General features: G+C 36.3%; 1 protein-coding gene across 3 annotated transcripts in view; it reads left to right on the top strand.

Annotated features, from left to right (window-relative positions):
- Window positions 1-24633, top strand: part of rbm20 (RNA binding motif protein 20) — a 62559-nt gene extending 37926 nt beyond the window's left edge. Inside the window, exons 2-15 of one of the 3 annotated variants that reach the window (XM_038291192.1) lie at window positions 71-1082; window positions 3041-3105; window positions 3374-3483; window positions 5557-5657; window positions 13419-13565; window positions 14878-15009; window positions 15093-15172; window positions 15271-15943; window positions 16020-16106; window positions 18045-18630; window positions 20123-20188; window positions 21752-21873; window positions 23230-23336; window positions 23385-24633. In XM_038291192.1, coding sequence (XP_038147120.1) covers window positions 71-1082; window positions 3041-3105; window positions 3374-3483; window positions 5557-5657; window positions 13419-13565; window positions 14878-15009; window positions 15093-15172; window positions 15271-15943; window positions 16020-16106; window positions 18045-18630; window positions 20123-20188; window positions 21752-21873; window positions 23230-23298 — 3250 coding nt within the window. In that variant the 3' untranslated portion in view covers window positions 23299-23336; window positions 23385-24633. Of the gene's footprint in view, window positions 1-70; window positions 1083-3040; window positions 3106-3373; window positions 3484-5556; window positions 5658-13418; window positions 13566-14877; window positions 15010-15092; window positions 15173-15270; window positions 15944-16019; window positions 16107-18044; window positions 18631-20122; window positions 20189-21751; window positions 21874-23229; window positions 23351-23384 lie in introns of those variants that run through there. The other 2 variants (XM_038291200.1, XM_038291207.1) reach the window with 2 other exon arrangements.
- Window positions 24634-26906: the final 2273 nt, after the last annotated feature.

Genomic DNA, 26906 nt, shown 5'->3' with positions numbered 1-26906 from the left:
TTTTGAAAATTCCCTCACTTGCAGACTTATTGGGAGCTCCATTAATGTGTCTTATTTTCCCACCATACAGCATAAGAGCACCATCACTGGACAGCACAGAGAAAAAGGGCCATCAGGCAGGTGTTCAGCTACCAGGCAATGTGCAGACTGGACCTCAGCAGCAGAACCAGCTCCTCCTGACGCCAGCAAGCCTCCAGCTCGCTCAGCTCCAGGCCCAGCTCACCCTCCATCGACTCAAACTGGCTCAGGAGGGAAACACGGCCAACGCTGCGAGCATCCTCAATCAGTTAATCTCCAATGTCAACATGTCACAGCCTATGTTAAATCAATTAAGGAATTCATCTCTGGTCGGTATTCCACAGGGGGCTTTCCCCACTAGGATGATTGGTTTCCCTTCTTCAAACTCAGTTGTTGGGACCTTGGTGGGTGGGGGATTCAACCAAAACTCAGGGAATGTGAGACTGGATCATCCTGGTGGAGGGGGGGGTAAAGGTCAACACGGTGGGGAGTATGGAAAAAAGCCTGGATCAGCTTACTCCTCTGGCACGGACAGATGTGTTCAGTACAGCTTACCTGGAGGAACGTCTGCTGAAGAACAGTACACAGGGATTCAATCTCAGGCCAAAAACATGAACAACGTTGGCTTTCACAGAGACTTTTATGGGCAGGACATGCAGGCAGAGCATGGGTTTATCTCCAACGAGCAAATGAACTCCACTGCACACAAGGAGCAATGGAAAGGCCATAACAACTTAAACCAGACTGGGACGGTGAACATGCCTTCAAGCAATGCGACAGCACGGCCTTCAGCTGGGCAGCCGATTTGGCTCAGGACAGAACTATACAACCCAGAAGAGCCGACCCCTGAACCCAAGCTAAACTGCTACGGCGGGGTTTCCTCTTTTGGCTCCAGCAGCACTCAGGGCTTCGGAATCTACCAGGCTCTGCACGGAGCTCAGGAATCCTTACCGTCAGCTACTAGGACCCTACAGCCCCATCAAGTCAGCGATTATTGCGGCGTCACACCCTCTCAGCTGCCACATCAGTGCAGCATCTGCGACAAAAAGGTCTATAACCTCAAGGTGAGCATAGGTGTACTGTAATGGTGTACTGTGGGGATTTAATTTCCAATTATTAAATAAATCTGCTCTTTCTAAACAATGTGAAGCAACTTAAGAAAGATATGCTTTCTTAAACCACAATGGAAGATTTTATTGAATTAATTTTTTGAGATAAATTCAAGTTACGTAGAAGTGGAAACATATTTTATTGTTTTGTGAAAAATGTCCACTTTTGTTTTTACAGCTTTAAGCTTTCATAGTAAGAACAGAAAACCTAATGCTTGAAAAAATTATTTGTCTATATTATATATAGTTATAGATATTATAACGTATTATTTGGTTGTAATCTCTTTGTTTAGACTCCATAGAAATGTTAGATAAACCTTTGTTTAAAAATTAAAATTCCTTTATCACCTTAGATAATATTTTCAGTGTTCTTTGCTGCTTGATTTAAATTTAACATAGAGAATTAGTGTTTTTTTATACTTAATAAAATCAGTATTAGACAGACCTTGGTGTGAGGAGCAATAAATATAACCACTGGTTATATGTGCATATTTTAACTAGAAAATTAAAATCCTACATTTGAAAATTATTCAAATATATTATTACTGGAGACAGAATTATTTACAGTTCATGTGTGATTTTTGAAGGACTTTGACCAATTTTCATTTAATCTATAATAATCTGAAACAGTTATCAGATCTGCAACATAACTCAAAAAACCTGGGATTAAAAATTGGGAATCTGGATGCAACAGTGCAGAAAAAAAAATGATCACATTGATGATCAGTTTTAAACAGAATAATGTGTCTGTTAATATTTAATCAAAACATGGTACTTCTTTGTTCATTCTCAACAAGAGGTTGATAGAAAAAAATATGCATGCAATGAAACCCTCCATAATTGTTTAGTGTTTCTACTAATGTTGAATGCATCTGTTCAATGTATCTTTAATGATGAGCTCCAATTGTAGAAGTTTGCAAGGCCTCCCTGCCATCACCCTAATCTGTAGCTCCATCAAGATTCTCCGCCAGATTTATGGCTCAATGCAAAGCATTAAAGTTGATTCCACTCAGAAGAATAGTGCTTATAAAAATAAAAGTCTACTCTAAACTGTAATCTTTCATAGGTATGAATAATATTATTCTTAACTGTAAAATTATTAACCTCTTACACCCTAAGGGTGTATAAATAAATTTCTGCCTGACAAAAACACACAAAAGTAAATCACTTATAGCCTCACAGCTATTAGATTTAAGAAGAAACTTTTGGTACCTCTGTAAAGGTAAGATGTCATAGAATGGTTTTCTGGTGTCAGCACCATTGTAGCTTTGACCCTGCCTGAAATATTAGGGACAAAATACAAAATATTTAGCATTTTTTGAATCTCGCCAAAATTTTCTTTGAAATAAACATTGCAAAACACTACCAAAATATTATTTATAGCACAAAAAAGTAGTACAGACTTTTAAATCTAAATATTGTGTAAAAATATACCAAATTTGGACTCAATCAGATGAATCATATTTATTTTAGAATGGTATTAGTGAGAAATTTCTTAGGCGGAGAGGCCATTTTGGCACGTTTATCCAAAAATGTCACCAAACTGTGCCAAATGTGTTTTTTACATCAATACTGGGGGTTTGTTAAAATTACGAGGTCATGTAGCAGCTGGACCCGCCGGTGGGTCCGTAGGGTTCTATGGGTTAAAGCTAAAAAGACATTTTTGGACATATTAAGGCCAGCAGACTCTTAAATCTTGACCCTAAGCCTCTGATTACTGATTACATTTTAAATGTTAATTTTAATCTTTCTGATGTATTCGAAAAAAATCTTTAACACTGAAGCAGGTTAGTTAGTGAAAAACAAAGAACTCTAAACAGCTTTCCTCCTGGCCATGAAGGGCAAACAGTGTTCATCCAGCGAGCTTTAAGACTATGTTTGGACACAGTATGAGTGTTTTTGTGTCTTTTCAGGACTGGGACCAGCATGTGAAGGGAAAACTGCACCTGCAGAATCGAACTTTGTATGCTGCTGACAGGTGAGTTTTCACCCAAACACGTTTTATTTCCTACATTTATAACCAATATTCACTTGCAAAGCATTTCTATTCTATAATAGCATTCTTCTTTGCCTCTTTGTAGCAATAAACACTGCAGTATTTTTTACTGTTAGGGGTATTTCTTCTTCTTCGCTTTTGCTCTGCGAACAGCTGTCTGAATCTTTCTACATTATGAGCTCTGTCACCAGATATGAGTGAGCAAGGCAGGGGAGAGGCAGCTAAAATCAGCCTTGTGTGATTGTTGCAGCTCAACAGCAGCATCGGCCGGAGCCCCTCAGTATGCCGTCGGCAGGTCATCTGAGGGAAGTCTGAACACTGGAGGGACGAATGCCACAACCTGCCCCAAAGCAGGCCAAGGTAGGTTCTAACTTCATCATCAACGCTTCAATCTTAGTTTTATTTATGCTGATATGGGAGCAATGCTTTTTTTTCAAAATCTAGTTTATAGATTATTGCTTGCAAATAGATTTCAAAACCAAAAACAACCCAAAATAATGATCATAATTATTGATATCATTAATTTATAGAAAGAAACCTCACTAAAGAGCTGAGGAGTACCCCCTATTTCCTTCAGCGTTCCGTATTATATGCTTTATGTTATACAGACCACTGGTGGCTGGTCCAGACGGCATGACAGACGGCTTGTGCCAAACTATTAATGTTGACAATATCCAAGGGACATGACTTTGAGGAGGCTCAGTTTCACTCAGACAACACGTGATACCTGAGCCTGACTGCATGTCGGCTGCAAATAAGTTATTAAAAAGTATCCTGAACAACTCCTCTGGTCATTTGAAGATACTGTGCCTTCTAAAACTATTGACACCCCGTTTCCCTACTGGGTTACATTTCATTAGGTTAGAAAACAAAACCAATAATATATTTTAATTGGATTTTATGTGAAAGGCTATCCAAGTAGTGTTTATACCTAGAGTAGAAGGAAAGGATACCAGAATTATTAACGTTTGAAACATGCACCCCGCATTTGCAGACCCATTTACTCTGATATCCCAAAATAAAATGAAATGACTAATTTCCTTTATGAGTCACCAGATTAGTGAGCAGTATCCTAAGTGCAAATGCAGCTGTTCTGTGAAAGCTTCAGAGGTTTCTAAGAGAACATTAGTGAACACAGAGCATCATTAAGAATAATAAATACAGGTCAGGAACAAACTTGTAGGCTGGTTGATGTTACAATACTGTAACTTAATTTTTAAACCAAACCAAAATCAAACTCTTTGGTCTTCATAGAAAACACTAGCTGAAGTTTAAGACTAAAAATGCAGATCAGCTGTTTGGACACAGCCTGCATGGTGGTGGCCTGATCATGCTGTGGGTACCTGTGTTGTTCAGCAAGACAACAAATCTGGTTGGATATGATGGAACCAGTCTGGTGGGAGAACAGGCAAGGCAAGAGTGGAGGAAAGTGTTTTAAAGCACAAAGACTTGAAATGTGAAATTTGACCATCCAGCAGGATCCAGCTAATAAACAAACAGCTAGAGCTACAGCAGAATGGTTTGGATCAGAGCATCTTCATCTATGACAATTACCCCAAATCCACTCTAAAAAGAAAATGCTGCTTTAACTTAATTGGGTTGCTTCAATTGGTAACAAGTAATTGAATCAAGTTGATCCAACTTATTGTTTTAAGCCTACAAGTTGAATACTTAAATAAATTAAGTTTTGGAAACTTAATTCAGTTACTTGTTAATAAATTCTGTTAAGTTGGCAATTACTTTATGTTGGAGCTTAAATTAATTGAACTAAGATTAAGACAACCAGGAATTAAAAAAAAAAAAAATTCTCTTTTGGCACATGTACTCATAATTACTGGCTATCCCAGGCATGTCCAAAGTCGGTCCTCAAGGTCTGCTGTCCTGCAGCTTTTAGAGGTTTCCCTGCTTCAGCACAGCTGATTTCCATTGATAGCTGATTAACAGACTTCTGCTGAACTGCAATCATCAGAATCAGCTGTGTTGAAGCAGAGAAACATCTAAAACCTGCAAGACAGCTGCCCTCGAAGACTCATTTTGGACATGCCTGTGTTTTCCCTACAGGGACCAAAACTGCTCAGAAACAATAAAACAGTAACAGAATTTTGCCTCCTCCTTAAGATATCTATTCATACTCATATTTTAACTGTGGTTGGAAAATTCTGAATTTTAAATCTATTTCTAAAAGGTATTATTTCTTACTTTGTTGATTTTGTTCTCGAGCTTGAATATTTGAATAAATTTGTCCAAAAAAACAATTCCACCTTTTTTCTCTTCAAGGGACTAAAAGGTCCTTTAAACTCCAGAGATAGTCATACTCAGAAAAAAACTCAAGTTGCTGCTAAAAGATTAATACAGAGAACAGAATCAATTTGTGATGTTTACGAGACTCCTGACTGATTCCTGACATCTATCTTTGATATGTTCCTTTAACAGATGTTTGCTCAGAAACCAACGTGCAATACTTGCCAGCTGGAGCAATGAAAACTTATCCTTCATCAGACGGAGTATTTGCCTCCCACCAGCCCGACTCAACGGTCAGATGAATGTTTTAGTTTAAGCTATTTCTTAAAAATTATTAATGGTTTTTGATGAGCTATTCATTTGTTTTGGTGTTTGGTGGTAGAAGAGACATAAGGGAACAGCTGTTATTCACCAAGATAAAACCTGTATTTTTCTTTTCTATTAAAAAATCCACCAAAATAACAAAACAATTATACTAATATGATCTGATATCTGACAAATAAAACACATAAACAGTAAGCAGGTAATGTTCTCCATAAGTAATACACAAGGTTTTTTTTTTATAATTCGAGGCATGCAGCTTTGTTCATTCTTTTTTTCTCTCCATTTTGAGGAGGATCAATTTTTTTGTTAAATTAAAATCTAAAATTGCAAAATGATTGACTTTATTTTAAAAGAATTAATGAATAATTATTTAACTTTAAATTTTGCACGTAAACCCCAACATCTCTGAATCTCCAGTAATTTTCTCCAGAGCAAAGCTGCAAACAAGTATTGCTTTTTAAGCAGTGTCACAGTCGGCTGGCTTCTTCTTTAAAACTGTTGGACCAGGACTGGGGAAAAACTGCTGTTGATAGATGTTCATCATGCAGACGGATGTCTGAATAAGCACGCAGCAGATGATCGGTGAGGTGAAAGGAGCCCAGAATGAGCCCTGCCTAACTTGTAGACAGAGTAAATTCGAGCGCAGCGTGGAGCTGTCCACAGTCTGTGGACTGACATATGCACACAATGACAGGCTGCTTATTCTGACACCAACACACAATACAAATACAACTGAATGGTCTTTATTTAGTTTTCCTAAATGTTTTTGTTGAGAAAAACTGCCTTCTACAGAGTATTTTCTATTAATGTATGGGAAATTCCTTATTTTATTATTCTTTTTAAATATTTGGTTAAGAAAAAGCAGTTGAATATTTACTTCTCAGACTCGAGATAAAACATAATCTATCCATTCTTGACTTTTTCAGGCATTTTAGGTATCTGCTGAACTTGTTGCCATAGTTTAGTGTTTGAAGTGAGCTTTTTCTATTCTAGAACTATTTTCTATTTTCAAAGATGACCAAGATGCCTGTGGGTGTTTTTGATGTGGGTGATTTGACTCACTGCCCAGAGCCGTAAGCTGTGAAGAAAGGACATTTCTCAATTTGTTTCACTTTGAACAAACACTATATTGATTTATATTGCATGTTCAGTATTCAGTAGGGATTGCTCCTCCTATGGTTTGCAGTGGAGAACAGTGGAGTTTAAGCACTGCAAAAAAGTGTCCATACTTCACAAATGAGTTAGCATGCTAACCTTGGTCTGATATTGGTATTAAAATTGTTTTGTTTGTTTTTTCCAAATAGGAACCACCACTAAATGGTGGTAGAAACAATATTACAATGGGAACCCCTAACAAGTGCTGTTTCAACAGAGTAGTTTTTTTTCTTCACTGCATTTGCCTTCAATCAGATGTTCAGTCATGTTCAATAAACTAGAATATACAATGATGCTTGATTGTTGGATTAAAGCACATTTTGCTACCTTAATTGATCTGATGTAATATTATAATCCTGAATGCCCTAAAATCAACATAATTAACTCAAAAGAAGTCTTCAATTAACACAAAACGTCGATTTAACTGTTACTCTAACAGGTAGCAATAATTCAGACCAACTTGGTCTTTATTATGTATAAAAACAAAAAACATAAAACAACAAAATATAGATATAGATAAGGATAGAGGAGAGAACATTTTGTTTTTTGTACCACTAAAGCAACGTTTAAATTTTATTTGTTTGAAGTCAACCCAGAGAATATTTTCCTTACAAGTAAATTCAAGTATTTTTGTGGGAATCAGAAAACCCTCCATGAGGGATTTTTATTTTTCATTGCATCCTTAACCCTTCCCCAGATGCTGCACTTATGATTTTTGGGGGTGTTTTTTGTCACTTTTTTGTATGTTTTTCTTTTTTTAACTGAAGATTAGATACCATCTACTGACAACAGCTTTGCTTACTAAAAAGTCTCTTGCACAGATTTACTCTGTCATCAAGCACAAATAACATTTCTACATAAAAAGCAGTCATTGTGGGTAATATGCATATGATAGACTAGACTTCCTCTTTTCATGTCTCATTTAGGACAATGTATGGGAAGATATTTTAACAAGTATAAAAATAAATCTGTAGATTACATGTAGATTATGGCTATTTTCCATCTGCACACTCACTTGTATGTTTCCTTAAGACTGTTGGAACCATAACTTTATCAAATATAAACAAAATATTTACATTTATTTTATGAAACCAAAAATAATAAGAAAAAAATATAGTAGATATGTGATGGACCTTTCCAGGGTGGGCCCCCTTTTTCCACAGAGACTGTATATAGGCCTTCTTTGATGAACACATGGAAGAAAATAGATGAATGAAAAATAAATCTGCAAAAAACACATGTTGGGAAAACATTTAAACTAATGGACAAGCCATATAGATAAAAATAAGGCAAATAACTGTGAAACTGATCTAGACTCAAATCAATATTATCTACGTTGAAATAGTTATATTATGAAACCACAGCTTCCTTTTTCCTGGTCTGATTCATATTATTGGATCACTTGATTTTTGTTTTATTGTAAAGGTTTTATTGTACATGTGGGACAAAATGTACAAGCTGCGCTGCTAAGGCTAATGTTAGTTCACTGGAATGCCACCCGTCTGAGGCAGAGGCAGGATTTTACTGCCTTGAAAGCTTTTCTTCTTACAAAACATTTGCACACACACACAAACAAAGTACAACCAACCTAGAGGGTAGATATTTTACTCTTTTTTTAGAAATGCACATAGATTTTAAAGGTAAAGGTTATATTTTTTTCATAATAAATTAGTTGTTTTTTTTTACATCTTCAATCACATTTAGTGCTAAACATGTGTTTATTGGCATTGCGGTGTCTATTGGTCTATGCCGAAGTAACACAGAAGCTTCTGTAGCTTCTTGAAACAGAGCAGCGATAAACACTGGATTACATCTAACCACTGTTTGAAAGACCAACCTGGAGACTTCTGGGTCGCACCCTCGTACCGCGGTATAAAGTTTCAGACCCGTGAGAGACTGGTAAAGCAATCAGAGGAGCTGGCATATGAGCAGTGTGTGTATGAGCGTAAGGGAGAAACTGCAAAAGTAAAGAGATTTTCTCCCTGGATCAACCAACACAGATGGTCTATACCAGGGGTGTGCAAAGCGCGTCCTCTGGACTGATTTACGTGGCTCCCTGGCTGCAGTTCAAAAACGGCGCAAAATTATTAAAGATAAATTCAAATATTTTTACAAAGGAAACTGTTGGGATCCACACACAGAATTGTTTCCCTTCCTTTAAATTTCATAGTAAATTGTTTTTTTTTATTATTATTTTATACCCAAAACATACTTTGCAAACCAAAACCTGCTTTAAATAAATATTTTAACCTCAGCTAAGCTGAATACAGCATGTGTGTTTGAAGAAAGAGAGGCTCAAATCCGGTTCCTTTTGCCGAGAAAAGACTAATTTCTTCCAATTGAAGAAGATAACCTAAATGCCTGTAAAGCAAACAGGGAATCCTTTTTAAAGGTTTGGATCTGCAATGATTTACATTAGTTTACCTCTAGTCGGTTGGTGACAAATGTCTTTTCGCACTGAGCCTTACTCTGGTTCTGCTTGAGTTTTCTTCCTGTTCAGGGAGGAGTTTTCCTTTCCATTGACCGTAAATGCATCCTCACTGCAAAATGCTGCAGTCAATAACTTTTTTTTATCTTTTTTTAAATATGTTTAATGGAATATTAAAGGGACAAAACAGGCATGCAAATAACAATCAGACAAACAGAGGTATTTCTCTTTAAATAACAAAAACAATTGTTTCAAGTGTTTAAATTGCCTTGAGTGTTTCTAAACTAGACAATAATTATGAAACAATTTTCCACATCAAATCTAAATATCACTTGGTGAGAAATGTTGTATTACCTCTCAAAAAACAGCAATGTTTTAAAACTAGGATTAAATGGAAATTTATTAAATTAATTTGGTTTGAGTGAATTTAAAGGCAGCTGTGACAGAGTGTGGAACGAGAAACGAGGTAACTTAACTGTAATGGTCGACAGTTTATGGGATCAGCTACTGTTTAAACACTAAGCCAACAGTGACTGTACTCCCACTGATCACTCTGATCAAACTCTGTAAGCTTTTCAAGACTTTTGATCTCGCTTATATATTTAACCAGCCTATTCTTGGATGTGTTTATTAAGCTCAGCCTGCACTGACCTTTATGTTTTCTGCTGCAGAGGGAGAGCTGGCGAACACTGCTAATAGAATTATCACTCCTACATCTAGAGCTGTTTATTTCATAACAGTTTCAACCGACCAGTAACTGTTAAGTCACCCTACAGACCTCTAATATTACAGATCATCCATTCAACCTTCTGGTTTAAGCTTTGTCAAAAACAATATCATCTCTTTTAAAGGTTTTGATCCTAAATAAATGTTCAATAAAAAATGCCTGTCCAAAGTTAAACATGTCAGGATTTACTATTAGAGGAACGTTATTGATCTGTGAGTCAATCTGTTGCACTGGAAATAAATTCCTTCTTTATTATGGGTGACTTTGAAAGGACAGAGCTGTGCTCATATTCCCTTTGGGCCTCCTACTCTTGATCGGAGTAAAGTCTGTGTTATTGTTTGGTATTCCTTGAACAAATTCCCTGTAAAACCCGAGACCCTGGCGTCTGATCCAAAGTGGGATTAAGACCACCGCCTGTGCCGCACATGGAGCTGTCTGTCAGGTTGTGTGACTATAGGAGGGCAAGAGAGGGGGTGAGGAAACTGCAGCTGGTTACAGAAACAGGACACATTTATACGCTGAGCTAAATTTACAAGCAATTTATCATTATTTCAGTAGTTGTAGATTTTATTTCAGAACTTATTATGTTGAAGAGGAGGCATTTAGTGATGTGTGAAAACAGCCCTGAATAGTGTTTGTGTAAATATGCAGGAGTTGGCAAGATGGCTAATTTCCACCTGACTACTCAGAACAGGAAACAACAGTTAAAATCTATGTTTTTGTTTTCGTGTCCTATCTTTGCAGTCATAGCTGCACCATTTTATTAAAAATAGAAAAGAAAAAAGGAAAAAGAATTTAGACATATATCCTAAAACCAAAAGTTCTTTAAAAAGAAAACCTTAATTCCCTGTTCAATTAGTTGTTCTCAGTTCAAATTTAAGAGAAGATGCTTTGCCAAAATTACATTGACCTTTCTCACAATTTTATTTTGTAACCACAAACCTAATTTAGGTTTAATTGGGAGTTATTGTTGTATAATAAGAAGAAGTTCACAATTTTTAAACTTTAGAATAGAAAACTGGAAATGTGAGTCATGCATTTGCATGACTAGGCTCAATATGGACAGAAATATTCTATCAGCAGTAATAATTTGAGCACATCTTTTCTTGATCTGCTAATTAAAGACAAAAAAGAAAAAAAGCTTTTTTAATATTTACAACAATTATTAACACTAACCTATAATATATCACTAACCGATTACAGGGCAGAAATAGTGATGTTACCGATTTATAACAATTAATTTTGCACTATAAAAAGATCAGGTTTATTACTTTAGAGCGGAGGTCCGCGACCCCTAGGGGGTCCACAGAGAACTGCATAGGGGTCGTGAAAGTTTTGGTTGATGAGACTTTTTTTTATATTCCCCCCTGCAATTTTTGTCACAAATTGAAATGTCTTTAAATCCACATTAACATGAATTCAACACACTGTAGTAAAGAAATAAACGGAGGCAGAAGATGTATTTCAGTCATCAATGCACACATTCTGTGACACACAGGAGCTCTTTCAAGCTGGACACCGTTTCATTCACAACACCTGTCCCATCAACCAGGAATCAGAATCAGAAATTCTTTAATAATCAAAGGGCAAAATTACTTTCGTTACATTAGTCCATATGTAATGGTGACTATAGCACCAGTTTGATATAACAGAATTTCATACAATATATGTAATTAGGGGGTCCCTGTCAGTCCCTATCAGTTTGGGGGTCCTTGGCCTGGAAAACGTTGAAGAACCCTGCTTTAGAGCATGAGATTTTACTACTGATGACAGCAAAGATGAATGTTTTTTATTTTTTCCATTAAACATGATAGTTCAACTCATTAGATTTAGCTGGAAACTAGTGTTGCACTGATCAACCAACACATGGGGCCCCGATTGAGGACTAAAATGGTGGTATTGGTATCAGCGAGTACCAACAAATAGGGCACCAAAACCATTTTGAGAGCCAGAAGTTTATTCAACTATTGTCACCCATTCCAGGTAGGCAATAAAAACTTCTACTGGATTCACTTTGTATTAGTCTTTTTCCTGCTTCACAAAGGTAGGCAGCGGCTTGACAAAGCCATGATGGCAATTATTTTACATCCAAGTAGTATGCAGTTCTTCATATATACAAACACACATCAATTTCATTCCGTAAAAGTTTAAAAAACAATCCACTGGACTTGGTTTCCAAGAAAGCTTCTGAATCCGCAGTGAGTTTTCTCAATTCAAGCTTTCCTAATTCAAATGTCTGGATCTGCAGTGAGTTTTCTCAGTGCTGATCCAGACATTTAAATTGAGAAAGCTTCCTGGAGGGGAAGCGAAATGTCTTCAAACCTTGGAAGCCAAGTCCAGTGGATTGCTTTTTAAACTTTTACGGAATGACTTTGACCTGAATGACTGAGAATCTTCATCCACACATCAATTTCAAACAGATGGTATTTTCAAACAGATGGTAACAGATATTAGGCCAATACTGCACAACCAAGTATTGGGCGTCGGTATTGGGGCCAAAAACTAGCATCGCCGCAAAACTACTTGAATCCAAACCTTCCTGTGTGCTTGGGAATTTCTTTTTTTAATGATCAGATTTTTTACAATATTTCAACACATTACCCAAATGACTAAATGATTTAAAAAAAAAAGTTATCTTGTAAATCAGTATGAAAACATGTGGTTTGTTTTGCTTATCTTCTAAAGGTTCAGTTCTGTTTCATCTGAAAAGAACATCTTTCTCTCTATGTTTGGTGCTTTTCCCTCCTGCATGCCTCATGGTAAACAGCAAATAGGACTGGTGACTTTGCTGTTCACTTTGCCGCTCTTCTATTGAGGCCAAAATTGCTGAGAGGTGAGAGCACAGCAAATGCTTGTCCTGTCAACAGGATTTCCCACCTGAGTTGTGGACCTCTGCAGCTCCTCCAGAGCAACCCTTCTCTATATATCTGATTAATGCTCTCCGTTCTCCGGCAGTTAGTTAAGATGAACCTCCAAACCTTGGTAGGTTTGCAGTTGACTGTCAAACGTGAGAGATGTTGCAGACCTTTCAAGTGACATGTCTCTAAATCCAAACAAGAAACTTTCATTATCACCACAGCACTACTGCCAATGAGCTAATAATAATTGGAATCGTGCTGTATAATGTTGCACATAGTTAGACAGCCAGGTTTACCACACTATGCTTGACTTTTATATCCTGCATTTATATAGACATTAGGCAAGACCGCTTCTATCTGTGAAAACCTTGTCAATAGTAAGCCGGCTTCTAAAAGCTTTGAAAAAATCAGAAGTAAAAGAAACAATTGCAGCAAAACTCTACAAGAAAGACCAACCCTTGTTATTACAAGTAATTTGTACTGCCAAGCAGCTACGGTATTTGAGATTTTGATCAGATTTTTTCAAATGTTTGAATTATGTCTGTTTGTTTTCTATTTCTAGCCCTTTCCACCAAGAAAAGCCTCTGCAGGCCGAGTCGTTCACATCTGCAACCTGCCTGAGGGCAGCTGTACAGAGAATGATGTCATCAACCTGGGAATACCGTTTGGAAAAGTCACCAACTACATTCTAATGCGCTCCACCCATCAGGTACAAGACCTGCTTTTTTAAAGTGCGCTTATAATTGCCTACATTATGTTGATTCATAATTTTTCACGTTTTCATTTTTATGGGACATACATTTTCTTATGTTCGTTGTTTTAGGTGCAATGCAGATAAATCCATCCCCAAAATTAACTTGTAAATGTCCCAAAATGTGTAAATTCCTGTTGATCTGCTCTATTTTCTTAATAATACCACATAAAAAAAGAAAGTTAAACCAAAAAATGTACTTTAAACAAGAAATTTGATATGTAATATATAACCTCAGAGGATTTTAATCCATTATGTAAAGGTGAATCCGAAACTCAGGCAGAGAAATAAGTGATTGATTTTAGGCAAAGGAAAGACAATTTTCATTTAAAATATCTTTATTCAGAAACATGTTTTCTATAGACATCGGTCATTTGATGTGGTTTAGAATAAAGAAAACTAATACGTTTAATATCTGAATTTACTCGCAAATACATTGTAATATTAAAATAAATTTAATGAAATAAAGAAAACGTTTATGTTCATAATAGTATGTTTTAGGCATAGTTTGACTTTTAAGAAACTGTCTCCTATTATAGTACATTCTAATAGAGAAATATTGCCCTAATGGTAACCTCTTCTAGTGGAGCTGTAACACCAGCAGCAGCAGTTGTAGATTACCTGAGGAAGCGGAGGGCATAGCTGCTGTGTTTTAAAGCCATGACTGCGTGAGTATATATATATATATATATATATATATACAGTATACAATTTTTATAACAACAGAATCTTCAAGTTTCAAGCCAGTAAACCGATGAAGCCAAAAAATTATTTCTGAATTTTTTTCCTCCAAATTACTTTGGGATCCGTTTTAAATACTCTGAATTTCCTCAGGACTCATTATTTAATCTTTAAAAGCTTTTGTTGTAAAGTATTTAGAAAATCAGCTAAAGGTTAACAGTTAACAGAATAATTACATTTAAAGAATTCATATTAAAATCCCACCTTTGGTTATTTAAAACTGTGGTAAATATGATGTGTTAAGGCAATGTGATTAGATATCCTAAAATAAAAAGCCTGAATTAAGTTTCCCACTAAGGATGAAAATTAAGGGGTGATAATATTTTGAAAATATGATAACCTTAAGTAAAAAAGCCATCCAGGGAAAGCACTGCATTACTATGTTCCAAACAGCTATAAAAACATCTCACGGATGTGATATTTATTTCCGTTTATAAACAAAAACTATTTTAAACTTTGTATATCCTGTAACTGGCCGATTGTCACTCTTGTTGTTTTTCTTAATGGAAGCTCTCTCCTCATTAAACAGGCCTTTCTGGAGATGGCCTATGTTGAGGCAGCTAAGGCCATGGTTCAGTACTATCAGCTAAATCCTGCCACCATTAACAATCAGAAACTCCTCATACGAATGTCTAAGAGATACAAGGAGCTGCAGCTTAAGGTGAATTATATAACATAGAAAGTGTTAAAATTTATGGCATGTTAGACAGGTGCTAAGCCTGAATATATGTATATATTTTTCAGAAGCCAGGTAAAGATGTTCAATCAATCATCCAGGATATTACCTCACAGCAGGAAAGGGATAAGATGCAAGAGTTTGAACAGTAAGAAAATGCTTTGTTTTACTTGCATCAATTCTGAGGAATTAACATTTAAAAAACATTTAGAGATTTTAGAAACATTGAAAGGTTGTTTTTTTCAGCTATCTTCCAGACAGAGCACGCTCTCGCAGCCCCATCAGCCGCTCTCTGAGTCCTCATTCCCACAGTCCCAGTTTTACATCATGCAGCTCTGCCCACAGTCCCCCAGTGGCACCATGCAGGGGTCCGGACAGGGGCAGTAACGGCCTAAGCCCTCACCGGGGTTCAAGAGACTGGCCATCCCATATGAGAAGGGGAGAGGAAGAAAGGGAGCGTGACGATCCATGGAGGAATGGTGGCAATATGGGTGACAATCAACCTAATGGGAGGACAGCAGACCGTCGGAGGAACTACCACAAACACCTGGGTCATCCCGGCTTCAGATCTGCAGATGGACATGGAAGTGGTGAAGCACCAAGGAGCAGCAGAGAGTGGCACCAACGGGACAGTCCTCTGGGATCATCCTTCAGCTCTTACAGGAACATGGAGGATGATTTATTCATGGAGTCATCATACAAGTCAGGTAAACCACCGAGGACGTCTCATCATAGACATGACACAAAGTCCAGGCGAAGGGATGGGGACCACTCTGGTCGGTCAAGGCATTCTGAGTTTGAGACAACGGATGGGCCTCGGTGTCGAACACCAGAGGACAAGAGGCAGAGTTCATCTGGAAGAGACAGGAGCAAAAACCCAAGCAAGAGACACACTGAGAAACAGGGGAAAGAAAATGGTGTAAGTACTTATTGCTTTGGCATTGCCTCATAATTGCTTTGCATCTATCAGCTAACAAAGTATTTTCACATTTTAGGACGACAAGTTCAAAGAAAACTCTGTTTTGCCTCAACAAGGCAGCAAGTCAAAAGAGGCTACTGAAAGTGACAAAAACACAGAGACTGTGAGTAAATGCTGAAGTAATTCATAATACTATTGACATGACTGCAATATGTGTTGTAAAATTTAATCTGACTGTGGCTGATAAAAAGTTGGATAAATTCACACTTTGAAATTACTTTGAAATACTTTAATATTACCGTATTACTATAACAGTTCAGAGCACAAGTAAACATAGGCGTCATTAGAAATTGTTTTTTTATGCCTTCTTGAAATGAAACCATAAAAATGGAAAGATGAATTTGGGACACAAGATTAAGTGATCATATGTCTTCTTGAGTACAGTCAATGACAATATTACACACAGGCTTAAATCTATACATATAGTTCCCCCTAATTTTTGGTTAAATGTTTTGAGCATCAGAAAGCTTCTGGCATAATTGTGAAAGTCTGTTTGAATATTTTTTAGAGGAAATTTTGTAGAATTCATTTAAACTGGTTTAAATCATAGAAAAACATAAGTAATATGGTTGAGTATTGGACTATTGCAGGAGCCTTAGTCTGCTTTATACATTTAAAAACAGTTTTGATGTTTATTGTCTTATTAGACCTAATAAATTGGAAAATGTTGGTAAATCCATGTGAAAATAAATTAGTAAAATAAATACATTTAGTGGATAGCAAGATCTGAGACGTCACCATAGGAACTGTCCGTATGATGGTGGTAGCACTATGCTTTGGAGGACTAATTTTAAATTCTTTGATGTCACCCAATACTGAACCCAAACTGAAGCTTGCACACAAATAAGTAAACCAATAGAAAACTGATTGCGAGCACACAGCATTAAAGGTAGAGTGGAGGATTTTTGCAAATTTTAAATTCTTAAAAAAGTGAACATGGACAAGCCTGTAACCCTGTAAGGGAACACCTATCAAACGTGTGCGAGTACATGTAGGAGCCTATTTCTCCTCGTGCACGCTCTGTTTAAAAGTTGCTGTTTGCATCACTCATACAAGCTTACTTTCCAAAAGAAGATTTGCAATTTTTCCACTATGTCAGCCTCACCACCGGTAAGTGAAAATGGGGACGTGCACATAGTACGGCCTTATGTAAACATATCACCAGAAAGATTGACAATTAGAAGGACCACTTATTTCGATGATCCACCCGGAAAAAGAACATCCTCCACTATACCTTTAACTGGCTGAACGATGACCAACACAATAGTCGGCCACTGGCTTACTCTTCCATTAACTCAAAATTAGCTTAAACAAACCAATGTAAAGAGTTGCTATTGTACCAGAAACTTGTTGTAGGCTACAAAAAGCCTATTGTACAGATTCATCTTTTTAAAACAAGTAATAATTTAACTTTATTAATCTCACAATGGAGAAGTTTACGTCTGTATTTAACCCATCCCCTTGGGGAGCAGTGGGCTGCCATTGTGCGGCGCCTGGGGAGCAATCGGGGGTTAAGGGTCTTGCTCAGAGACCCAGAGTGGCAGTCTATGGGAATTGGATTCGAAGTCACAACCTCAAGATTCCAAGCTTTACTCCCTAACCAGTAGGTCAACACTCCCCTCCAAGAATAGTTGGGTGCGTGTATCTACATATGTTAGGTCGTACTTATGCATTCAATCTTGTGTTAATTTGAGTAATTTCTAGTGTTTGAAATAGTAGAAGTGATTTGTTACGTAATCATTCCCCACAGAAACTTATTTACTTGAAATACATATTTAAAAGTTAAGAGATTTATGTTAATCATGAACAGATGTATTTTAACAGATATGTCATACAATGTACTACATTTTTAAGTGACTTACTTTGGGACCTTTGGATAGACTTTAAAACTGTGTCCGTATCCAGCATTGGTTACGGTCACAATTCGATGAAACTGTGACCAAAATTTCACCAACTTCCTTGTCCATACTCCAACTCTGAAGATTTCTGTATCCTGTTAGGTGATGCAACTGTTAAATATTTTCTTCATCTATGTCCTCAGCAGAATGTTGTGGAAAGTGTTGAAGATACAGATGAAGAATGCTGGTACCCGAAAAACATGGAGGAGCTAGTCACTGTCGATGAAGTGGGAGGAGAAGATGATAACATCGTTGAGCCAGATATCTCTGAGCTTGAAGAGTTTACTTCATGCCATAAAAAGCCTACAGTTGAAGAACTAGAAGAGAAGCATGTTTCACCATCAACGCCCCCAGCAGAGTTACAGGAGCCAGTTGACCATGCACCTAAACTGGAGGAGTCTTCAGAGGATAAAGGAGTGGAAGCATCGAAAGCTGAAGCTGACAAAGCAGCAGATATAACCGCTTTAACCAGTCTTGACAGCAAGAAAGCAAATTCAGAAACAACCGATCATAAAGTTGCTGAGCTCAGCAGCTTCCCCAATGAAGAGTTTAAAGCAGCACTCGAGGAAACTTGCTCAGAGGACACCAAATTCCCCAACAACGAGGCACCAGATGAACCAATGGAAAATCATGTATGTTTAGCAAAGGACAATGAATGCCAGGATGAAAGAGACACCTCAGAAAAAATACCATTGGAAGTTCAACTGCAAGATGCCAATCTAAAAAGAGGTACTTTCCTTAATGTTTTTTTTTTTATCTTTAGTGTCTTCCTTTATTGGTGTCAGATTTGACCTGCATTTTATGCCAAGTTGACACATTTTGAACAATAGTTGATGCTGAGAGCCTTTCAGAAGCTTAATATCAGAAAGCTTTGTCAATTCTAAGGCCAGTTTTAATGTGTACTTGAGATCTTTGTCCTTTCCTGGAACACCTGACCTGTGTCTGTCCAAAGCAAAGGTTTAATATCAACATAGATTTTTTGCATAATGCAGCCTTTAATCTCCAGAAACATAGAGGCTTCATTCAAAAACTTTATAAGAAGCTAGCCGAAACCTTTTGAAACTCTCAGGGAACTTTCCAAAACACTTAGTAAACGTATGTACAGTAGTACTCTCCAAAACCTCACAGACCTTACCTGGTATTTTACATAACTTTCACAGAATATACCTTGTACTTCCCAAGAATCTTCATTGAGGTATTTTTGGGTAATGGGCTGGATTATGTAAAAGCTTTTATACAAATACAGTGGAACTTTAATGCTTTGAAAAGTTGCTTTAAAGTTCTTTCTTTGAAGTACCAGCTAAAGTTTTTGACACTAGGGACTAGCTCTCTAAAGTATTTCAGCCAAAGCTCCATGAAGGTTCCCTCACTATACAGATGAATATTTCAATTGCGGCCCCTAAAATCAATATATTTGCTTTGTTTTTTTTGTTTTTTTCTTCTTTTGATTTTCAGTCCATCTTTTAGGTTTTCGTGATTTTTTCTGTTCATGGATGTGAAAGGATCGCAAAGATGTAGCCATTGCAGTCAAGGTTTAAATCAGTTTGACAGACATTGCACAATTCCTAAAAAGAAAGTGAGGGTCAAGGAAAATAAAGTGGTGGATGCAAAGAAACTTTCCTTGTGCTGTTGGGTGGTAATGAAAAAACAGGCTAATCTACCACCGGAGCTATGGAGGCTAATGTAAACATCTGAGCTGAATCCCACTGAAACCATTTCAGAATGGATGGAAAAGGAGGTTCTTAGCGAAACATTTTTTAACACATGGAGGAGCAACTTGCTCCAATAAGTTGCTCAGATTTTTCTGAGCAAAAAAAACATACAAGATTTTTCTTCCTCTTGTATGTTTTTTGTGCTTTGTATCTAATCTCTCATCTTACAAGAGAGTAAATGTGAATGCTTCTAACTCTTGGTCTTAAGATTTTAATCAGCGAAATTTTACACTTGAGACATATGTGTGAATAAGAGAACATCCATAAAAATATTTGCAGAGTTCTTCCTTAACAAAATAACTAAAGCACAGAAATTTCCTGTTCAAAAAATTCCTTAAATATCAGTAACAGTTTTATGTAGAAACCAGAAAACAGACCTGAGGAATTTTCCTCTCTTCACATCTCTTGGAGGGAAAAAAATATCCAGAAAGAACAAAATTCTGTGAATAACTAACCAAAAAGAAGCTCCTTTTTCTATTACTTTCCTAATATATAAATGTATTTCACAGAAATAGAAGCTCCCTCACCGTCTCTGCATCAAGACAAAGCTGTCAGTGAACTCAGTATACCTTTGGGTAAGTACATTATAACACATTAACATCAATTTTATTAACATGAATAGAAAACATGAAAAAAACTTCTGCCATGTGGTCAGTTATGTGATGCCATCTCAGCAGAAGCTAAATCGGTACAGTTTCATATTTGAGAGGGTGGAACATTTATATGTAGTTATGTCTGTGAGGTTCCACGCATTTTAAATGAAAGTCAAAACTCTTGTCTGTTGTTTGAGGTCTGACTTGATTCTCATGCACTGCCACTTGGGAAAAGCCTAATCTGGGACATAAAGATTTAAATTATCACAGAAATATTCTTGTGCTCCAGTTTGGTCTGATGAATAAATACCTGTTCAAATATCGCCCTGTTAAAGTTTACCTGTAGATTTTGTGCTTTAAATAAAAAGATTGCTCTGCTGAATGAGTTACAAACAGTTGGTGTAGGTCTAAGACTATGTCCCATTTAGTTAAAAAAAAAAAAAAAACCCAACAACATAAATCCTTTAAACCCTGATACTGGAGTCAAAACTTCCACCAACAAGTATGACTGGTTTTCAGTTAGACTACAATGCTCAAACACTAAAGGAGTGCTAAATATAAATCAATCACATTAAGACAGAAGCAATGCGTGAAGGACCAACCTTTTACTTTATATAATACCTAAAAGGCTTGTTGATGTCAACTAGATGCAAAAAGCAGGATCTGTATTATCTCTGGGGTTAAATTGCAAGACTGAGCACATGGTTTATAGCATCCGTAGCCTGGTGAGGGGCTTTGCTGACTGGTGCTACAGGAAACACTTGCAGCTCAAAGTCTTGAAAACCAAAAAGCTGGTCATTGACTTCAGGAGGCCCTGACCAAGGTCACAGCCTCTTCTGATAGAGGGAGTCGAGGTGGCGAATGTGGATTCCTCCAACTACTAAGAGCTGTGGCTGGACAGCAAGCCGGACTGCACTATGAACACTGACCACATGTACAGGAAAGGTCAGAGCCGGTTGTATCTCCTGAGAAGGCTACGGTCATTCAACATCTGCAAGAACTCCTATCGATCTTTGACCAGTCTGTTGTTGCCAGTGTCCTTTTACACCGTGGTGTACTCGGGGAAAAGCACGCCTAAGAAAGACACTTACAGGTGGGACAAACTGATCAAGCGGGCCGGCTCGGCGGTCGGCATGAAATTGGACTCGGTTATGATGTTGGCAGAGAGAAGGACTGTGACTCTGGGGTGCCAGTAGTGGTTTATTTCATTAAGTTATCGGGTACTTTAGTATTTGTTCACTCGGTTGCAGTGCAATATTACTTACATGATGAATAGCACCTCTAACTGTGTTTTGTATTTTTTTGTTAATTTATTGTTATTTGATCAATTTTTTTAATTCTCCATATTTCCCTTAAGGAAATTAAAATTCTTTCTATCTATCTATCTATCTATCTATCTATCTATCTATCTATCTATCTATCTATCTGTCTGTCTGTCTGTCTGTCTGTCTGTCTGTCTGTCTGTCTGTCTGTCTGTCTGTCTGTCTGTCTGTCTGTCTGTCTGTCTAAACCAATAGTATCTGAATCTAGTTGTCTCTCTGACAGGGGTGGAGTTCATTGAGCCAAGGACAGGCTTTTACTGTAAACTCTGTGGGCTGTTTTACACAAGCGAGGATGCAGCAAAAACGACTCACTGCCGCAGCACCGTACACTACAGGAACCTGCAGGTTTGTGTCTTACTCCAGCCGATCACGTTGCTGTTTCTTTTTCTTTGTTTTGCTAATAGAGGGTAGGGAAAACCTCATTAAACATTGACCGTCCCACACCCTTTCTCTATTTTTTTATTTCATTATTTATTTTTGCACAGCAAATTGTAATTATATTAGTATTTTTATTTTAATATTGTTTGTTTATTTATTATTACTTGCTGTAGTATTTTATGTGAGTGAACTGGAATGCAAAAAAAAAAAAAAAAAAACACGCGTATCACTCAAATAGTATTGCATTCAATAAGTTGATGTGGCCCTTAACGTGAAGTAGTTTAAGTCTTTTTCTGCAATGCAAGGGAAACTCAATTACATATTGAGAAACTAAGAAGGTTAATTTATGATTGTGACAAAAAAAAAAAATGATTGCAAGGTTTTTGTTTCACTTTCTCAGCTTTAACATTTGACTATTACTACTTGTGGATTAGCTTTACTGGTAGGGTTTAGTTTTTACTGTAGGTGGTAAAGAAAGTAATTGAAATATGCCTATATTTGTTTTTATAAGATATTTAGCTATGTATTTTCATAAAGGATAAAAAAGTTAAAGTGGAATAGTTCCTATTCCACTTTCTGTTTTATTTTTTGTATCTAATTACACAAATTATCAACAGATATACATAAAATAAAGAAGTATACAGATATTTTACAGCAAACACTCAACTGTGTTAAGTGTCTACAGTAGTGCTGCCACTATCAGCCATTGGGTTTGTGAGATAATTTCTAACAATAAGTGTGAAGACTAAGCAAAATAAATAAGTCATATTATATCTATACCCCAAAATGGTTTAGGGTTCCTTGACACTTAATATTTACATTAGTACAAATGTTAAATAGCGTATTAGAAGGGAGTGTTTTACATGGACAATCATTTTTTGGGTCAATCATTTGAAAATAATCTTATGTGTTTTAAAAATACACAGGATTTTTTTTATTTATCAAATTGTTTTAGCTACATTTGGAGTTGGAGTTTTGTAAAATGTCCAGTGCAATATTATGATACTTTAATTTAAAAAAAGTTTAATTAAAGAGTGTTTTTTTTTTTTTTTACATTTTCTTAGAGTGTCTTTGTTACTTGTTGCCATCCCAGCATTAACAGGAGTCAGATAGTCCTTACATAGGAGGGATACTAGATCAGAAAGGGACAGGGTGTTGGATGACATGCTAGAGCGGTGGACAACGGCTCCTGGTGGTCTTGTTAGTTTAGTTAAACCTAGATGTCACCACTGCATAAGTCTCAACTAACATTAAAAAGGTCTTGGTCAGTGTAATTAGTTGTATAAATTGAGGTTAAATCCATTTAATTCATTATTTTGACAGAAATATCTGTCCCAGCTGGCGGAGACGTGCCTATCGAGTGCTCTGACTGAAGCCCCTGCAGCTCACTAACACCAGCTGAACTCTTCACCTCTGGAACAGCACACAGCATAGGGGGGGGGGGGGGGGGGGGGGGGGGAGCTGTAAACATGTGCAGTATGTGTGAAGCTACACAGAGAGAAAAAACAAAACAAAAGCAACGTGAAAAAAGAAAAGCTTGAATTTATTTCTGGACTGTTGTGGTAGTTTTTAATTATGTTTTAAATTATACTAAAATGTCTTGAATTGTTCTGTTTGTACATACTTAAACTGAAATGTAAAGGAGGTTTACACTATGCACTGCTCTTTAATAACTACTGCCTTCCATACAGATTTATTATAGAGTTTTATGAGAAAAAAAATTTTTTTAAACTATTTATATGACAAAAGCAAATTATTTTAAGTACATCTGAAATTATGTCAATTTATCTTAAATAAAATAACAGAATTAAGATTGAGAAAAAAATGATCTACACATGAAATAAAAGTTATTTGACTAAAACCTTTATATTTTTAGCTTGCTTAAAGTGGCTTTAAAGAAATCTGACTGAAAAGACTACTGTCTAAACATTCTCTGTAGAGAGAGCGAGACTTATGATGGATAGAGAAACATCCTCTACTAAAGGAATTAAAGTACTTTTTTTTATTCTCTTTTTTTTTTTTTTTTTTTTTTTTACTTTATGGGATTTCAGTGCACTATTCAACCTCCAGAGGGTGCTCCAATGTAAATCCAGGTCTCTTTATTGGTTTATTATCTGTCTAAAACTGTAATACTGAGGTTTTTTTTTATTTTATTTTTGTCAACAAATGGCTGTGGAATGGGATTCCCTGAAACACAGGATGCCTCTAAACTTTAAAAGATATCCAAAGCTTCGTAAACAAATAGGGGAAGTTCTTGTTTTCATTCTAACATCATAGTCTGTTGTTTGGGGAAGGCTGTCATAATTCTCACCTCCAGCTTTTCTCCTGCAATGGGAAAAAATGTCTTTTCATTTATGACACGATAATTGTTGAGCCCCAGAAAAATACTGTGTATAACGAATCGTGTATATTAAGTAAATACACTGAGTTTAATCAGAAATTGTGTGACATTAAAGGCAACGCTAATCTAATTAAATGTAAAAAAAAAAAAAAAAAAAAAAGCTACTATAATGTTCTGCCTGTCAACACAATACCTAAAATAAACATGTTTTTTATTTTATGCCTCAGATGGTCCAACTTTCTCAACCGCTTTCTAGAGTACAATGTACTAAATTAAAGACCGTTCATTACAGAATTAAAGAAGAAACGTAGTTTACAGTAGAAAAAAAAACCATTTGGCAGAGGTGCATCCTAAAGAAACAAAGAAAATCTACATGAAATGAACTATCATTAAGGTTAGTGTGAGGTGTCATGTATTCAATTAGCACAGCATCTAATGGGACATACTTTTCAGCATTTTTTATTTTAATCATTTGCAAAAATAGTGATATTTTTTTCAGGAAATAGAACAGGTTATATTCAAGTCCTCATTTGTTTAGAAAATATTTGAAAAAAATTATCAATTTGTTAATACATAAGGGCATTTTTGTGTTCATAATATTAAGGTCAAATGGTTGCATGTGTACTGTCCAAAGATTAGTTTTGTCCAGCAGTTATACCATGGTCTGAGGAATATGTTCAAAATAAGAGCTAATCATTTCTACTAAAAGAGCAACTCCTGTACAGGTACAATGGCATCTGGGTTTGGTTGAAAAAATTTAAAATTGCTTCAATCCAGAGCTGATGGCTAGGTTTCGATAAGGACTTCCCCAAAGCAAATCCAAAGTCAATAACAGATTCACAGTAAATGTCTGTATTCAGTTTGTTATTTTTATTTATTTATTTTTTTTTTTTGGGGGGGGGGGGGGGGTCTAAATGATATGCAACTCTTATCCAATTGACATGTTTTTTAAGGTTGTTTTAGATTTCTGTCCATTTGATTTGTGTCACAACCTGAGCTCTCAGGGACAAAATGTTTTTTTCTCAGTTAAAAGAACTCATGTGCTCAGGCTTGTTATACTTATCAAAACAGTTTCATTGTGTATAATAGTTGACAGTGATATCTGTGGCTTGTGCCTTCTGTTGTTGCCTTTCTCTGCTGCCGAGTGTAAATCTATCAGGTAAACTCACATTGCATTACTAATAATAATGCAATGAAATTGCTGTTTTATTTTTCAATAAATTTTGGTAAAACTTTTGCTTCTTAATGTATTATGTTTTTACACAATGCAATGTCAAAAGCATCAAACGTCACAGCGCATTTTAGAATCTGTTTTACTGTGAATATTGCTCTTGTTACTTCATTGCTAGTTTTGTTTTCACACATTTGTGATGCAAATAGAGGGAAAAATAGCTAATGTCTTAATGTGAGCCATTATTTAATGCAAACAAATAATAAAATATGTTCTTTGGTGTCGGTTTTGTGTTTAAACGCCTAAATAAAATTGGCACCTTCCTTTTTTAGAAGTCAGCAAATGAGTTAATAAATTCTGTTCTTAACTCAGTGTGAACCCTAACATTAGTGAAAAAAAGAGCATTATGGAGACAAGGGAAGGCAGCTGAAGTGGCAGGAATAAAGTTGTTGGGAAGTAATATTTTGGCATCTCAGTGCACAGTTCAATCAATCATCTAAAGAAGGAGAATTATCATTCATTATGCATTTTGGATTTTCTTTAAGAGTGTAACAAAAAGAAAACTATTTGTAAAAGAAAGTCATTGGAAGGACAAACCTGGACAACATCCTACAGAGAATCTGCAGCAAAAATCATTGTTTACAGGTGTTAACCATCTTGTTTGATTAAACCTCAGCGAATTTGTCAAGAAAAATGTGCACAAAGTTCAGTGACTTAATTAGCATAGTAAGTAGAAAGATATATTTAATATTAGAGACTAGACTTTTATCTCAATGATGGCGTCCTTAAAAAGAGAGACCAGTAACAAGGATTTTAAGTACATCACTATAATCATATAGTATCGTATTTTCTTTCCTTGAAAGAGGGAAAAGAGATTTAAAAAATTAACAACAGGTTTAAAATGATTCTTTTTCAGTTTAATTTAACACATATACTGAAAATGCCAACATTCCAACAACTTGTCAGCTGCTGTACGAGAGAAAACAAAAACATTTTATACAAAGATATCAAGAACTCCTACGTTTCTGAAGTAAGACCTCCTCTTGGGAAATCAAATCACCATCTTGTTTTTCTCTGCTCAGATTATCTCCCTTTATAGGAAACAACCTGCATTAAAAAGGACTGTAAAAGTTGGTCAAAGGAAGCTGAAGAAGCCCTATAAGAAAGCCTAGTAAACTAACCCCACCCGCCAAAATCATTTTTGCCTGCAAGTTACACACTGCGAGTCATAACAATTACACATTTAATCTCACATTTAGTCTGGTTTATCAGGCTACCTATAAAGTTGTTTTCAGGCCAAAGACTGGGATGTACTGTTTCAGCCACATGGAGAGGACATCAATGCAATGAATGAGTGTCTGACTGACTACATAAACTTCTGCGTAGATTTTTATTTTTTTTTTCCTTTATTTAATTAGGTGAACCCCGGATCTCATTTTCAAGGGGGACCTGGGCAGAGATCTGCAATACACTGCAAACTGGTTACAA

Source organism: Cyprinodon tularosa, unplaced genomic scaffold (genome assembly GCF_016077235.1).
Source record: "Cyprinodon tularosa strain WSP-4 unplaced genomic scaffold, ASM1607723v1 ctg108, whole genome shotgun sequence".
NCBI lineage: Eukaryota > Metazoa > Chordata > Actinopteri > Cyprinodontiformes > Cyprinodontidae > Cyprinodon > Cyprinodon tularosa.
This window is presented reverse-complemented; position numbering and strand designations above follow the sequence as displayed.